Here is a 17477-nt window from a genome sequence, read left to right on the forward strand (position 1 = left end):
GAAGAAGCACTTGAACCCAGGAGATGAAGACCAGCCTTGGAAATAAAGCAAGATTCATCTCTACTAAAATTAACCAGGAGTAGTGGTGCCTGTGACTAGAGACCCAGCTGCTCAGGAGGCTGAGGAAGGAGGATCACTTGAGCCCAGGATTTCGATGTTACAGTGAGCTATGATCATGCCACTGCACTCCAGCCTGGGCAGCAGAGCAAGACTCTGTCACTGAGGAAAAAAAAAAATGTCTTTTTTGAGACAGGGTCTCCTTCTGTTACGCAGGCTAGTCCTGAACTCCTGGACTCAAGAGATCCTTACTTTCACCCCTGCCCCCTGAGTAGTTAGGAATACAGGCACTCGCCATCACACCTGACAGTTTCAGGGTTTTTTGAACCGAACTCCTGAATGTGAATCTTCACAATCTTGGAGAAAAAGTCCTTTTGAATAAAATGACTGGTCTAATGAGCATGATTTTAAGAAAGACTTCTGAATAAGTCTGATTAATTTCCTTGATCAGAACATGAGATTTTATTTTTGTGATAAAATCCATTTGACTTTTTGTTGAGAAGGGAGTCTCACTCTGTGGCCTCAGGCTAGAGTGCCATGGCATCAGCCTAGCTCATAGCAACCTCAAACTCGTGGGTTCAAGTGATCTTTTTGTTTCAGCCTCCTGAGTAGCTGGGACTACAGGCACCCACCACGACACCTGGCTAGTTTTTCCATTTTTTAGGAGAGATAAGGTCTCATTTTGATCAGACTTGTCTCTAACTCCTGAACTCAGGCAATTTACCCGCCTCAGCCTTTCAGAGTGCTAGGATTATCAGTGTGAACCATCATGCCCGGCCCGTAAAGAACCATTCGAAACTATCTCCATTCATAGCTTGATTTTGATGCCCAATATTTCATTTCAATAGTTACAGCCTTAATCCTAAATCTTATCAACATCCATACATAATATACAGCCCTAATATAGAATAATAACAGGGTGATATTTGTCTGTAATTAATTTAAAAATCCTTAAGTCGAAGTGATACACTTTGTTTGTGGTAATTGGATTACAACATCAGGAACAATCCGATTTGTGGCATAATTAAATCAAAACCTGATTAAGGAAGACAAGCAGGATGTGAATAGGGTGGGAGAGGGCGGAGCTCTATATAAGTGGAGCTTACTCCATGTCTAAGCTGTCAGTGAAAACAGTCGGAGACCATAGAAGGAGAAGAGGTGAGTCTGATCTATGTTACTTCTTTCTTTGCTTATTAGAATACTGCAAGAGGGGCGGCGCCTGTGGCTCAGTCGGTAGGATGCCGGCCCCATATACCGAGGGTGGCGGGTTCAAACCCGGCCCCGGCCAAACTGCAACCAAAAAATAGCCGGGCGTTGTGGCGGGCGCCTGTAGTCCCAGCTACTCGGGAGCCTGAGGCAAGAGAATCGCTTAAGCCCAGGAGCTGGAGGTTGCTGTGAGCTGTGTGAGGCCACGGCACTCTACTGAGGGCCATAAAGTGAGACTCTGTCTCTACAAAAAAAAAAAAAAAAAAGAATACTGCAAAGGACAGATATTAGAGAGTACGGTCTGAACAATGGAGTAGTTATTAATTCAGCAACTGTTATTTGAGGCCAGTTCAATGCCAGGGACTTAGGGATACTAGATCCCCTCCTAGGAGAAGAAATTAGGTTTTCAATACCCAGCCTAGAGAAATTGCTGTCTTCAACTTCCTTAATCATAGCTTGGCCAGTTCTATGAGATCATGAAGGAAGTTTCCTCCTTTGATTTATCCAACCTTTTATTCAACCTTTCAGCTACTGGAAGGTTTTTTTTTTTTTTTTGCCACAGCAATATTAGAACACTTTGGGTATGGGGTAGGAGTGTTGGACAGTGTCTGAGTCTAGCCCATAGCTGTCCAGTAGAAATATGTGTAATTACACATTTTCTAACACCCCGTTCACTTGGGGGGGCATTGAATTTTAATACAGAAAATGTGATACCATTGTGGCATTATGGAAATCTCTAAAAGTTTTTTTCTTTTTGCAGTTTTTGGCCAGGGTTGGGTTTGAACCTGCCACCTCCGGCATATGGGGCCGGCATCTTACTCCTCCGAGCCACAGGCACTGCCCAAAATCTCTAAAAGTTTTTAATCAGATCATTTACATTCTCTTTTTCTCATTATATTTTCAAAATCCAGTGTGCATTTTATTTATTTAGTGTTTATTAAATCATAGCTGTGTACATTAATGCAATCATGGGGCACCATACACTGGTTTTATATACAATTTGACATATTTTCATCACACTAGTTAACATAGCCTTCCTGGCATTTTCTTAGTTATTGTGTTAAGACGTTCATATTCTACATTTAGTAGGTTTCACGTGTATCCTTGTAAGATGCACCGTAGGTGTGGTCCCACCACACAGGAAGCACATCTCAATTTCCATAAGCCCTATTCCAAGGGCTGGACAGCTGGGTCTGGATCCGTTCCCCACACCAGCTTCCCAAAGAAAGAATCATGTGCAGAGTGCGGTGACTCATGCTGTAATCTTCAAGAAGGGTGGATTGCTGGAGCTCAGGAGCTTGAGACCAGCCTGAATAAGAGCAAGACCTCCATCTCTACAAGGGTGCATGTGAAACTTAGTAAATGCAGAATATAAATGTCTTAACACAATAACTAAGAAAATGCCAGGAAGGCTATGTTAACCAGTGTGATGAAAATATGTCAAATGGTCTATAAAACCAGTGTATGGTGCCCCATGATCGCATTAATGTACACCGCTATGATTTAACAATAAAATAAAAAAAAATAGAACAAAAACAAAAAAAAAAACCTACCTGGGCATGATGGCGCACACCTGTAGTCCCACCTACTCAGGAGGCTGAGCCAAGAAGAGGCTTGAGCCCAGGAGTTTGAATTGCTGTGAGTACGATGCCAGGGTACACTACCCACGGCAGCAAAGTGAGACTTCGTCTCATTAAAAAAAAGGAAATCCAGTGTGCATTTTTCTCATGGGAAACACATCTCAACTCCCATCAGCCCTATTCCAAGGGCTGGCCAGCAACTTCCCAAAGAAAGAATCATGTCCTTTGTTCCGACTAGCAGACCAAATATCATAGGTTCAGGCCCATGAGTCTTTTATGCTGTCATTACCTATTACGAGACACTGAGATGCCTACTCGCGTAAAGATGAAAGAGCCCCAAGGAGTATTGCCATTCACTTCGTGGAACTACAATATCATGTACATTTTCCCACAGACAGTGGCCATGGCTGAACTATTTAAAGAAGGAAGCAAGTGTCCTGCCTGCTTATCTTACCTTGAAAACCCCGTGTACCTAAATTGTGGCTACATCTGCTGCTTCCAATGCATCAGCTCACTCCAGAAGGAACCCCGTGGGGAAGGTGTCTCATGCCCTTTCTGTTCTGTGGTCTCTCAGAAGAATGATGTCAGGCTCCATCACCTGCTGAAGAGGATGGTTTCCAAAGTCAAGAAATTAGAGCTCTAGCTGAGAGCAATTCTACACCAGAACCCAAGGATGCTGAAGTTCTGCGGTAAGAAATCTGTGCAATCTGCTCTCAGCCCCACCAATGGCCCTGGAAAAAACAACTGTTGAAAAGATTCTGCATTATAGGTGGGCATTAGCTGAGTTCTAGCACCTAAAAATGTTATGCCCCCTAAGAACAGTTCTCATTCTGACCATAGATTTGAGTTTTTTTGGTTGTAGCCATCATTGTTGTTTGGCAGGCCCAGGCTGGATTCGAACCTGCCAGCTCAGGTGTGTGTGGCTGGTGCCTTAGCCACTTGAGCCACAGGCGCCGAGCCAGATTTGAGTTTTTGAAGGAAATATAATATTTAGGTGTTCTAGTCCTGTGCTGTCCAATATAGTAGCCGCCAAGGGCTACTGAGCCTACTGAAATGTGGGTAGTGCCCCATGTGGAAAAGACAATAATTTCTGACATATGGCCTTATATGTTATTTAAGGTATTTTGCATATCTTATTGCTTTTTTATTTTTTGAGACGGAGTCTCACTATGTCACCCTTGGTAGAGTGCTGTGGCATCACAGCTCACAGCAATTTCAAACACTGGGACTTAAATGATTCTCTTGCCTCAGCCTCCAAAGTAGCTGGGACTACAGGTGCCTACCACAGCGCCCGGCTATTTTTTGTAGCAGATGTCATTGTTGTTTAGCTGGCTTGGGCCATGTTCGAACCCACCACCCTTGGTGTATGTGGCTGGTGCCATAACCACTGTACTACAGGCACGAAGAAAATATTATTGCTTTTTAAAATATGTCTACAGAAAAATGTTAAGTAGTATACATGGTTTTCACTGTATTTCTGTTTTTGGCCACAGTTGGGTTTGAACCCACCACCTCCGGTATACGGGGCCAGCGCCCTACCCTTTGAGCCACAGGCACCTCCTGATGGTTTTCATTGTATTTCTTTGGGCAAGACTGACCCAAAATATGGCTTTTCAAATTTGAACATGTGTTAAATTACCTGGAGATATTGTTAAAATACAGATTCTGAGTCTATAGGACCAGGCTGGCCTGAGAATAAGTATTTCTGACACTTTAATATTTCCTATTATTTTATAGTAGTAAAATTGTTTTCTAATCATTCACAATATTTGTTAGTTGTCTATATTTGGACTGAGTCTTTGTTAAGTTGTATAATTTTGTGAGTAAACAACATTCCTAGTCTCTGTCTTCAGGGATCTTATGCTCCAAAGGGAAAAAAAAATTGATAAAATAAAAAGAACTTAATGTAAAAAGAATACCTACTCTAAGAGATGCTTGTGACAAATATGTTCATTCTCTATATGAAATCTGACTTAACTGAGGAATCCTGGGTAGTTTCTTCTGGAAAATTCTGATTTAGGGAAGAAGAGTAGCTTAAAGAAACATACGTGAATGAGATGTTTGAGCCTTTACATTAGCATTGAAAGTAGACTCAGAGTCTGTGTATTTGCTGATTTACCTTTATGTCTTTCCACAGTAGATATGACTTTCAATGTTGACACAGCCAATAACAGACTAAGAAATGTGAAGAAATGTTCTGGAACTAGATAGTGGTGAATTCACACAACATTGTGAATGTATTAAAACTACTAAGACTATTCAAAAATGGGAGTACAACCCCACTCTTCAGCCACAGGCTGCACATGGTGATTTCCTTCAAAAAGTCCAGTATGGTGGGAATGGTGGGACATATGGGTGAGGGAGAAACATTAAAGCTCTAAAACCTGACAAACACTATCTCAGCCAGGTGAACAAGGTCAACATCAATCTTAAATTGCATTGATAGTATATGCCTTTGATGTGATATAATTAAAATGGCACTTTACCTCCATGGTCTGCTGTCCAATAACCCATAACCTTTCTTATTGTGAGAGAAACATTAGGCAAATTCCATTACTCATGGTGGAAAATCCTAGAGAAATACCTGATTGGTACTCCCACAAGCTGTCAAGGTCATCAAAAACAAGAAAAGCCTAAAAAACTGCCACAGCCAAGAGGAGGCATATGTGCCATCTTGGGTGGGATCTTGGAACAGAAAAAGCACATTCAGTAAAAACTAAGGAAATCTGAATATATACTTTAGTTAATAAGGGCATCAACATTGGTTTATTAAGTGTAACAAAGGTGTAGTGCTAATATTAAGATGTTAATAATAGAGGAAACTGATGTGAAGTATGTGAGAACTCTACTATCATCTCAATTATTTATAGACTTAAACTATTCTAAAAAATGACTTTGAAAAAATAAATGATATCCTACTTTGAGAACCCTTCAGACTAGTGTAGCTTTCTCCAAAGTTATCAATTGCTAAGAGAAAATAAAATACCATTTTCAAAAAGTTTTTGAAACACTGAGTTAAACAAAACAAATTGCAGGACTTGTCAGCACCTTTACTTACTAGATACATGTAGTGATTCCTGACGCAGCAGATATTCTAAGCATTTCACAAAGTTATCTGGCCTTTTCTTTGCTTATCATCTATAAAAGTTCTTCCAGTATTGACAATTGCTGTGCAAGTACAATGGTTCCCATACTTGAGAATTTCAGGAACCAATAGAATGGCAAAAGAGGGGGGGGGAAGTTTGGGACCAACAAAACATTATCAGTTTTTCATTGTAGCAAATAAGGATCTTCTTCACAAGAGCATCTGCTGTTAGCCATCATTTCCTAAAAGAAGATGTTTCAAAACCTGCAAGGTGAGAAATATGTAATGAATTTAAGATTAGAAAGCATCCCTTGAAATGGAATACTCTTGGTCCTGCATTGTCCATAAGTTATGTATTTGGCTGTGGACTTTGAACCAGCTCTGGGCCTTAGACCATCACTTTGGGAACCCCTGTCCCCTGGGCAATGATACAGCTGATTGTTTGTCCTGTGCTGCTTCCTCAGAAGCCCTCGCCTTCTCTGAAGAAGACAGGCGCACGGCCTTCAGACATATGAAAAAATGCTCATCATCTTTAATCATCAGAGAAATGCAAATCAAAACTACTTTGAGATATCATCTAACTCCAATGAGACTAGCCTATATCACAAAATCTCAAGACCAGAGATGTTGGCGTGGATGCGGAGAAAAGGGAACACTTCTGCACTGCTGGTGGGAATGCAAATTAATACATTCCTTTTGGAAAGATATATGGAGAACACTCAGAGATCTAAAAATAGATCTGCCATTCAATCCTGTAATTCCTCTGCTGGGCATATACCCAGAAGACCAAAAATCACAACATAACAAAGATATTTGTACCAGAATGTTTATTGCAGCCCAATTCATAATAGCTAAGTCATGGAAAAAGCCCAAGTGCCCATCGATCCACGAATGGATTAATAAATTGTGGTATATGTATACCATGGAATACTATGCAGCCTTAAAGAAAGATGGAGACTTTACCTCTTTCATGTTTACATGGATGGAGCTGGAACATATTCTTCTTAGTAAAGTATCCCAAGAATGGAAGAAAAAATACCCAATGTACACAGCCCTACTATGAAACTAATTTGGGACTCTCACATGAAAGCTATAACCCAGCTACAACTTAACAATAGGGGGAAGTGGGAAAGGGGGGTGGGTGGGTAGAGGGAGGGGAATCGGTGGGATCACACCTGTGGTGCATATTACAGGGGTATTTGCGAAACTTGGTAAATGTAGAATGTAAATGTTTTGGCACAGTAACTGAGATAACGCCGGAAAGGCTATGTTAACCACTGTGATAAAAATGTGTCAAATGGTATATGAAGTGAGTGTATGATGCCCCATAATCATATCATTGTATACAGTTATGATTTAATAAAATTAAAAATAAAAAAAATAAAAAGGCAAAAAGAAGCCCTCGCCTTCAGCTGCTTCACAGAGCTCATGAAGAGGATGAACCAGAACTTCCCCCATGGAGGCGCCATGGACACGCACTTTGCAAACATGAGGTCACTGATCCAGGTATGAGCCAGTATCTAGTCCTGTTTGGACTTTTTGGAGAAACAGTAAGTGTATCTTAGTGGCTTAAGAGTGAGCAATTTGGAGCCAACTCAATAGGTTTGAGTCCTATTTCGGCTACTCACTAGCTGTCCAGCCTCATAGGCTTTTATCTCCCTGAGCCTCAGCGTTCTCATCTGTAAAAGTGGCTTATTTTCTTATTTATGTGATTCCCAGTAAATTTTTACACTTACAAGGGAAATGAAACAAACTAATGCATTTATAGATCTTAGCCCAATGTCTGGCAATGCCTCTCAGAGTCTAGTCCATGAGCAGCATTATCAGCCTCACCTCAGAACTTTTAGAAATGCAAATTACTAGGCAAGGTCTCCCACTGAATTAGAATTTCTGAGAGTTGGGCCAAGGAATCCATGCCATTTGAGGCTCCATAGGTGATTTCGATGCAAGCTCAAGTTTGAGAAGTGCTATAAAAAATGCTAGCTCTTTAGCATCTATAGTGTATCTGCTCCCAGATGAATTGAGACATTCACCCCTGTGAGCGGAAGGAATGGAAATGTATTAACCCAAGTAAATAATAGGGACCCGTAATGATCTACGAACAAGCAGTGGAGCTACATCCTTAATCACATTAGCTCTGAAAGATTCCTTGGTAGAGTTAAAAAAAAAAGTTACTAAATCCTTTTGACCTGAGAAAAGTAGAAAGAGTAATATAATGAATACCCACGTTTCCACCTGCACCTGCCCAAGAAATAGAACGTTAACTACAGATTTATTTCTCAGCCTTCATGTAGGCTTTCCCCTACTTTTGTCGTCCTAGGGGTAAGCACTTTCTAGAATGTGACATTTATCACTAAAATGCATTATTTAAAATTCTTTAAAGCATACACATATAATCCTAAATAACATCTAATACTACATATTGTTTCTCAAGTTCCTCTACTTACATGAATAGTTGTAAATGGTATAAATTCTTCTGCAGCTTGTTTTTATACTCAGTAACAGGTTTGCGATGCTCACTCCCAACAGTGCAATTAATTCCTGGAAGTACAGTCATGCACTTCAAGAGTGTAACACTTTATATCACATTTTATTTGAATCCACTATCCTGTTGGTGATCATTTAGGTTGTTTTCATTTTGTTTTGTTTTGTTTTTGCTTTGGGGAATTTTGGGGTTTTGTTTTTGGTCAGTGCTGTACTGAAATACTTGTGTGCATTTCTCTGTGAATACATGCAAGAGTGTTGCAAGAGGGCAGGTCCCTGGAGTGGAACTGCTGGTCAGAGAGAGCGTGCGCATCTTCAGCAGACACAGCTCGCTCAGCCTCCAAAGTGACTGCACCAGTTTCTGTGCTCAAGAGCAGTGTTGGAAGGGTTTTTTGACACAATCCATCATCACTTGATATTGTCACACATCTTAATTTTCACCAGTATCTTGGGTGTGATTAGAACATCCTGTTGGGATTTTATTTGCGTTTTTCTTGATTAACAGTAGAACTGAATATCTTTTCTTTTTTCTTTTTTTTTGTTTATTTGGACTACTATTCTGATGAATTACCTGTTCTATTATATATTTTGCCATTTTATACGGCTATTTTTTCCATAATTAGAATCTTAACTCCACATATTTCCCCCTTATTTTTGTGCATACTATTTCGAACCTGCTGTTTTTATCTTTTCACTTAACAGCATATCTGTTAGCTGGAGACATTCTTCCACCACCTTTTTTAAAATAATAATTCTTTTGCAATATAAGTCAGATATCATACGATTCATCCTTGTAAAGTGTAGAATTCGGTGGTATTTAGTATATTCATAGAGTTATGCACACATCACCAATTTCAGAACATCTTCATTACCCACCAAGGAAGCTCTTTACCCATGAGCAGTCACTCTCCGCTTCCTCTCTCTCCTCAAACCCTGGAAGCCGCTGTCTACTTTCTGTCTTTATACAGATTTAGCTTTTCTAAACATTTCATGTAAATGGAACCATACAATATATGGCCTTTTGTGACTGGCTTCTTTCACTTAGTGTAATGTTTTCAAGGTTCATCCACATTGTTCCATATATTAGAATTTTTTTCCTTTTTATTACCAGGTCATATTGAATTAAATCATACGAATATACCACTTCTTGTGTATCCATTCATCTGTCGATGGACATTCAAATTGCTTCCGTTTTTGGCTGTTACAAATGATGCTGCTACCCACATTTATTCATGTACAAATTTTATGTGAATCTATGTTTTTATTTCTCTTGGGGTTATACCTAGGAGTTGAGTGACATGGAAATTTCATGTTCAACTTTCTGAGGAGCTGCCAGACTGCTTTCCACAGCAGGTGCACCATTTTGCATTCCCAGGAGCAGGGCATGAGGTTCCAGTTTCTCTGAATCCTTGCCAACACCTGTTACTGTCTATCATTTTGATTTTAACCATGCTTATGAGTATGAAGTGGGTATGTTGTTGTGGTTTTGATTTGTATTTCCTTAATGACTGATGATGTTAAGCATCTTTGGTGTGCTTGTTAGCCATTTATAAATCTTTTTTGGAGAAATGTCTGCTCAGATCTTTTGCCCATGTTTTTAACCCCACTGGTATATGTTGTGCAGATGTGCCACTATTATTCAACCGTCCCCTCTGCTCCAACTTTTTTTCTCAGGAGGCTGATGCTGCCCTTTCCTTCTTCCAACAGATCCTGCACTCAGAGCTATTTGAACTGATGCATCAGAATGGGGACTACACTCACTTTTACTTCTGCTATCGCTGGTTCCTGCTGGATTTTAAGCGAGGTACACTGGAGGTTTTATTTCTAGACTATTTATAGCAGAACTGAACGGGAAAAGACATAGTAGAGGTGTGCCTGAAGGGTGCTGGGGCAAAGGCAGCAGAGGAAAGTGGCACACGTGTGTGGAGCTCTGACAGTCTATTCACTCTGCCGTAGGTGCTGTTAAGATCCCAATTTGACCGTGAATGGGTTAACAAACTGTGGTATATGTATACCATGGAATACTATTTAGCCATAAAAGAAGATGGGGACTTTACAGCTTTTGTATTAACCTGGATGGAATGGAAATACATTCTTCTTAGTAAAGTATAACGAGAATGGAGGAGCAAGAATCCAGTGTAATCAAATACTGATATGAAGACAGTGGATGAACTAATACATGCCCACACATGAGAAAACCTCAATTCAAGCTGGGGGAGAAAGGAAGGGAAGGGGAAGAAGGGAGGGGGAGGGAGACCAGTGAGCTCCCCCCAGTGGGCACAATGTAAGGCGCATGACCCAACTCCTGGGGGCAGGACACAACTATAACAGGGACCTTACCTAACAACGCAAGCATTGTAACCTAATCGTTTGTACCTTCCTATTAATCTGAAATTAAAAAAAAAATCCAAATTTGACCAATGAGGAAAGTGCTGTTGAGAAGAATGACATTCAGAGCTAGGACTGGGAGAGCCAGGATCTGAATACACCTTTGTCTACTCCCAAAGCCTATTCCCTTCCTTTCTGTAATGATGCTTATCAGGGACCGGGACTTGTAAAGCCCACCGGGCAGGGGTTATTCTGTACGCATTTCAAACATGACTTGGAAGTGATGCATATCACACAGCACGCTGTTGCCATTGTGCAAACGTAGGGGAAGGTAATAATAATAACATCTAATATATATGAAGGGGTTTATTAGTTGATGGACACTGTGCTTAGCCATTTATATGTATTACCTCTTTGGTTCTCTGCTACTATCAGCTTCACTCACCTTCCAGGTGAGGAAAGAAAGAGGGAAATAGAGAAGTAACTAGCCCGAGGTCCCCTGGCTAGCGAGTACTGGAGGAAGGATTCACAGGAGTTTACTGGACATGGGAAGCCTTGCTTTTAACCCCTGCTCTGTTCTGTCTCTTTACTAGAATCAGAGGCAGCACCAGCTCTGCCTATGTGCTTGGGAGACAAGGTTTAGAGACACTTCCATAGGTGCTAATGGAGATGGAGATGTGGGTTAGGGGTGAACTCTGATCAAAGGGCAGGGCAGGGACAGGTCTGTGTAAATCAAACCTGGACGCGCCAAGTTCCTCTGCTCACAGAGTATCAGAGCTGGAAGGAACTTAGAACCCACCTGCTTTACAGAACCCATTCTACAGATGGGTAAATCTGAGGCTTCTGTCAAATGACAGAGTCCAGGTCTCTTGGACCTGGCCTGGGCTCTATCCGTTGCACCAGCACAGAAGCACAAATCAGAGCTGGCCTGGGATTTTCCCAGAATGATTTTCACAAGGGAGGGCAGCACCATGGGCCCTGTTGCTGACTCTCTCCCCATGCATGTGTGTTGTGTTTCCATAGAACTCGTTTATGATGATGTCTTCTCTGTCTGGGAGACTATCTGGGCAGCCAAACATGTCTCATCCACCCACTATGTCCTTTTCATCGCACTGGCTCTGGTGGAAGTCTACTGAGACATCATTTTGGAAAACAACATGGATTTCACAGATATCATCAAATTCTTTAATGGTACCTGCATGACTAGGTTGTCTTGTGGTGGGTGCACGCTTCTGTATGGCCCCATTCATGAGGGTTGGACAGTTGCTGAAATTGATTCATGGTGAAGGGGATGATAAGGGTTCTTCTCACTTCTTATTGACTATTTGACTATTCTCAAAAGGATAAGTTGATATTATGTAATGCTGAAAATGTTTTTCTCAGGCATCTGGCAGAGGGATCATGGGTGTTGAAATAAGCTCAGGGACAAAGCCTGGCCCTGCCACTAACCATCTGTGCCAATGGACAATACATTTTCATTCTCTCTAAACACACGCTTCCTCATCTGTGAAATGGGGTAGCAGCATCTGCTTCAGAGGGTTGATATGTATAGGAAAAGCATGAGAAAGGGACAGCCTTTGAAACCAGACAAATGTGAATTCTGATCTCAGCTCTGCCATTCAGGAGCTGTGTGACCCCGTCCAAATGACTTTACATCTCTGGGCCCCTTCAGAGATAAAATGTTGCTAACACCACTTCCCTCCCAGGGATGCCCAAAGGATTAAATGAGACAACATGGGTAAGTTGCACCACGTGGCTCATGGGAGGGGCCCCATAAGTGAAAGCTATTGCTACTGTTGTCTCTATTTTAAATATATTTTTAAGGGTGGTGCCTGTGGCTCAGTGGGGAGGGCGCCGGCCCCACATGCCGAGGGTGGCGGGTTCAAGCCCAGCCCCGGCCAAACTGCAACCAAAAAATAGCCGGGCGTTGTGGCGGGTGCCTGTAGTCCCAGCTTCTTGGGAGGCTGAGGCAAGAGAATCGCATAAACCCAAGAGTTAGAGGTTGCTGTGAGCCGTGCGACGCCACGGCACTCTAACCGAGGGCGGTACAGTGAGATTCTGTCTCTACAAAAAAAAAAAAAAAAACCTTCCATTAAATACATTTTTTTTTTTTTTTTTTTTTTGTAGAGACAGAGTCTCACTGTACCGCCCTTGGTAGAGCTCCGTGGCGTCACACGGCTCACAGCAACCTCTAGCTCTTGGGCTTACGCGATTCTCTTGCCTCAGCCTCCCGAGTAGCTGGGACTAAAGGCGCCCGCATTAAATACATTTTTAAAAAATGAAAAAGGTTATAGAAAAACCAAAAGAAGAAAAAGGCCACCTGTGATGTCACTTTTTTTTTTTTGACAGAGTCTCTGTGTTGCCCTGGATAGAGGGCTGTGGCATCATAGCTCACAGCAACCTCATACTCCTGGGCTTGAGCAATCCTCTTACCTTAGCCTCCCAGTAGCCACAATGCCTGGCTAGTTTTTCTATTTTAGTAGGATCTCACTCTTGCTAAGGCTGATCTGAAACTCCTCTGAGTTCAAGCAATCCACCTGCCTAAGCCTCCCACAATGCTAAGATTGTAGGCGTGAGCCACCACGCTTTTGATGGCACTTTTGATGCGTTATGAGGGTTCTTACTTTAAGTAAACTTTTTGTTCTGAAATAATTTTGGATTTTCCTTATCTACTAAAATTTTAGATTTAGAACTGTTTTAGATTTAAAATAGTACAGAGAGTTAATGATACCCTTTGCCTAGCCTTGCCGACTGTTAGCATTTTACACAATCCTGGAATATTTGTCAATATTAAGAAATTACTATTGGCACATTACTATTCACTAAACTACAGGTTTTATTTCGACTTCACCTGATTTTTTACTAAGGACCTTTTTCTACTCTAGGATCCATTCCCAGAAACCACAGTCATGTATATTTTTATGTTTTTACCATCACAGAATCCAAATGTATGTAGCTTATTTTTTTACTATTATTACAATTTTTTTACTATTTCAAAAATTGTCTTCCATATAATAATTTTCTTTTGAGACAGAGTCCATACGATAACTTTTTAAGACTATAGAATATACCTCTCGTAACTGTCCCATAGCTTACTGAACCATCTCTTATCATTAGCATCTAGGTTGTTTTCAGTTTGAAGGTGTAATTGAGCACCCAAGGCTATTCATATATTAGTGTAGAGCAGTGTTTTTCAACCCTTTTTTATCTCACAGCACACTTGAACCTATACTTAAACTTCCACAGCATACTTAAATTATGTTGATCCAAACAAAGAATTAGAAAAGGACATGCTTACTATGCTTTGAACTTCTTTCAAAAGTAATTTAATTAGGGCAGCACCTGTGGCTCAAAGGAGTAGGGCGCTGGCCCCAAATACGGAAGGTGGTGGGTTGAAACAGCCCCAGTCAAAAAAAAAAAAAAAAAGGTAATTTAATTAATGGTCTTGAAAAATGTTTGCGGCATGCCTAAGATCCTCTCATGGCATGCTAGTGTTCTGTGGCACACCGGTTGAAAATCACTAGTGTAGAGGTTCCCAAACTTGCTCAATTCCTGGCATCCCTAGTGTCTCTATAAAATGTTTACAGCACCTCAGGTCAAAGGTTGCATTTAGTAAACAGTTAGGTCCAAACCTCTTAATAAGTATTTATATGTCCTAACAACTTAATGGCATTTGAAAACAGACATACATTGAAGGAAAATAACACTTTTATTCTTCTATAAGTACGATTACTTACTAATGGGGTGTGCGCACGTGTTAGGTTTGTATAACTTCTCAAGCCTCGGTAGCCGATTGAACACTACCACCTTCGTTTTCTGCTCCATATCGATTTTCACGTAGTGCTTGCTTTTTATCATAGTGACCACTGAAAATCTAGCTTGCAAAAATGCAAGGGAATTGATAGGAATGTCATGCCCTTTGTGAACTCACCCCAGCTAGCAGTTGATGTGGTGCTCAATAAAGGTGGAGTGTTTCTGTGTTCCCCTCAAAACTTACATATTCCACAGTGCCCCTGTGAGTTCACTGTAGCACTCTAAAGTATCTCAGCACCCACAATCTTAGTTGTTCTGTTTTGGGCTTTTTCCCCCCTCTACAAAATAGTTTCTTTAAGATTAATGTTTAAATTTAGAATTTCTCTGGTTTACAGGTCTGCAGTTTGTGTGACTCTTGATAAAATTATTATTATTATTATTGTTATTTTGCTTTTTCATCCTTCTCTCTCCTCCTTTCTCCTTTACTCTCATTATTACCTCCTCTTTTTTTGTATCTTTATGCATCTGCTGTGTGCCTGGCATTGCTTTCACAAGTTCCGTTTGTAGTAGAGGGGAGGAATGATGTCATGTTTTTTTAAGCACGTTTTGTGAACCAACCTCATTCGATCCCCACAGTGACCTTGAGATGTAGCTGCTCTTCTGACAATCCCCATTTTACAGATGAGGAAAGTGGGATCTGGAGGTACAGGCCTCCTCCAAAGTCTCTGCTTCCAGATACCCTCCCCAGGGGCTAGAAATGTATCCCCAGGCTGCACACAGAAGGAGGCTCATGATATTTCACCTTCTCCTCTTTCAGAAATGGCCGAGCGACACAACACCAAGCAAGTCCTGAAGCTGGCCCGGGACCTGGTGTACAAAGTGCAGACTCTGATTCAGAACAAGTGAGGAGCACCTCGCCCGGGCAGTGCCAGCGAGCCACCAACTGCCCGTCCCCTGCCCTCTTTTCTTCCCTGCCAGAGGCTATCCCTGAAGCCAGGGCCTGGCGTCTGTTCAAGTGCACTGAGTTCTGTGCAAGAGAAACTAACCTGACTTTGGCTGCTGGGCGGATGGGGTCGCGGGGTATCCCTTCAGTTCAGCCTTAAACTTTCCGGGGTTTGACCAAAGATTGCCTGGAAACGTCTGGCATTTCTCCCTTGTGGGAGCTGGGGGTTGTTGGTGCCGTTCCTGGTCTCCAAAAGGATGTCCTTTTCTTCTTTCTCCATCTTTCCGAGCTGTCTTGTCAGATGAGACTTTGGGAGGGAATTTTTGCTTTGAAATTGGTGTAGAAGAAGTCTATGGGACTCTCTGCACTCTGAAAGGGCCCTTGGGAGATGTTCCAGAACATGGCCACAGACTGGCTCTGAGCAGGGTCTCTCCCCATCAGTATTACTGACATTTGGGGCAGGTGATTATTTTGAGAGGGATTGTCCTGTGTATTGTAGGATGTTGAGCAGCACCTCTGACCTCTACCTATAAGATGCCAGTTGCACCATTCCCTATCCCTACCCTGGTTGTGACAAAAAAAAAAAAAAAAAACGTCTCCAGACATTGCCAGATGTCCCCTGCAGGGCACAGTTGCCCCTATTTGAGAACCACTGGCTTAGAGGAAGGCTACAAATGTACCTCCCTCCCCACTGTCTTTGGGTCCTGCCCAAAGAGGTCAGGGCAGAATCCACATCCTGCTGCCTTTGTCCAAGGGAGGACCTTGCCTCTTCTTCCACATACTGAGTCTCGGAAAGGCATGTGTTTGGTGAAAGCCTCTTGATCAAGGAGGCTGGCTTTTCTCTAAGCTTACTCAGGACCTAGAAGGAAAAGGAAGGCAGAGGTCAGCCAGCGTAGAGTGTGGTATGTGTTTTCCTTAGGAAACACCTGCTGATGAACCGGGGCCAGGGAACAGCTAAATCTGGGAACGGCCACCTCCACATCTTCACACAGAGTCACCAATCCACAAACAGACTGCACATGAACTAGTTTACTCTTTCTGCCTTCCTCTCCCTTTAATAGAGCAGTCTTGACAATTCCTCTGTTCTGAGAATGGACCCAGAATAGGAGGAAATGGTGGACACCAGGGGGGAAGGGTCTTTCCCAATAGACCCTCTAGGGTGCTGAAAGAATGTCACGTGGGACTTTGGAGCGGGGACGAGATAGGAAATGCAGTCTCCTGAGGTGTTTGCAGAGGGGCAGTCCTCCACCCAGAGCAAACCAGGATGGAAGGCATCCCTGCCCTGTGTGCTTGTCAAGCTTTCTCTCTGCTGCAGCAACTGCAGCTTCGTCTGAACCCCCAGCCTCTGCCCTGAGAGGTGCAGGTGGGCAGAGGCCATGTGGGGCCTTGCTCGAAGAGAACTCCCTCCCCGGGAGACTTGAAGCTACAGTAATCTCACCAGTCCCACCTCTCGTTCCACCTCAGCAAAGCGAAAGGGACGTGGTCAATGTTCTTGCTACTGTTACAGTTACATCTGCCCCCCCGGCCCCCCAGCTTCCCCAGATAGGAAGAAAGGTGCAAAAGGCCCCTCGGGATGAAAGTCCTATTTTGCCACTCAGCAGTTCTCTACAGAGGATGTTATTTTAGCAAGACCCAAGTCTCAGACCTTCTGATTCTTTCTTCATTTTTTTAACAGACTAGTCTTAAAGTACAGCACAAGATGTCTTCTCTGCCTTCTGTGGTGTCTGGAGAGCATCTGTGATTGTGATTTGGAATAATTCATATATATTTTGTTTATCGTGCTTATTCAGATTTTTGTATATGGTGTGTGTCTGTGTCCTGGAATTGGATGCGTGGGAATTGTTCTGTGTATGGAGTGCCCTCTTTTTTCCCAACGTGCCCCATATATCTTGTAAATGTTTGCTGAAGAGTTGTGTCTATATAGAGAGAAATATATATAAACAGAGAAATAATGTCAATCTGCTTTTTTTGTTGTGGTTGTTGTTTCATTATTAGGGGTTTTTCTTAATTTTTTTTTTAATTGGGAAGAAAGAAATGTTTG

The 17477-nt window shown here is 42.1% G+C and overlaps 1 protein-coding gene across 1 annotated transcript; it reads left to right on the forward strand.

Moving 5' to 3' along the window:
* Positions 1–5790: 5790 nt before the first annotated feature.
* LOC128584478 (small G protein signaling modulator 1-like) lies at positions 5791–15399 on the forward strand. Its single transcript, XM_053589405.1, has 4 exons — positions 5791–6199; positions 7325–7434; positions 10087–10216; positions 15311–15399. Exons 1-4 carry the CDS (start codon positions 6181–6183, stop codon positions 15397–15399), a joined length of 348 nt encoding a protein of 115 aa, XP_053445380.1. The 5' UTR covers positions 5791–6180.
* The last annotated feature ends 2078 nt before the right edge of the window (positions 15400–17477 follow it).

The sequence above is a fragment of the Nycticebus coucang genome, chromosome 4 (assembly GCF_027406575.1).
Source record: "Nycticebus coucang isolate mNycCou1 chromosome 4, mNycCou1.pri, whole genome shotgun sequence".
NCBI classification, from domain to species: domain Eukaryota; kingdom Metazoa; phylum Chordata; class Mammalia; order Primates; family Lorisidae; genus Nycticebus; species Nycticebus coucang.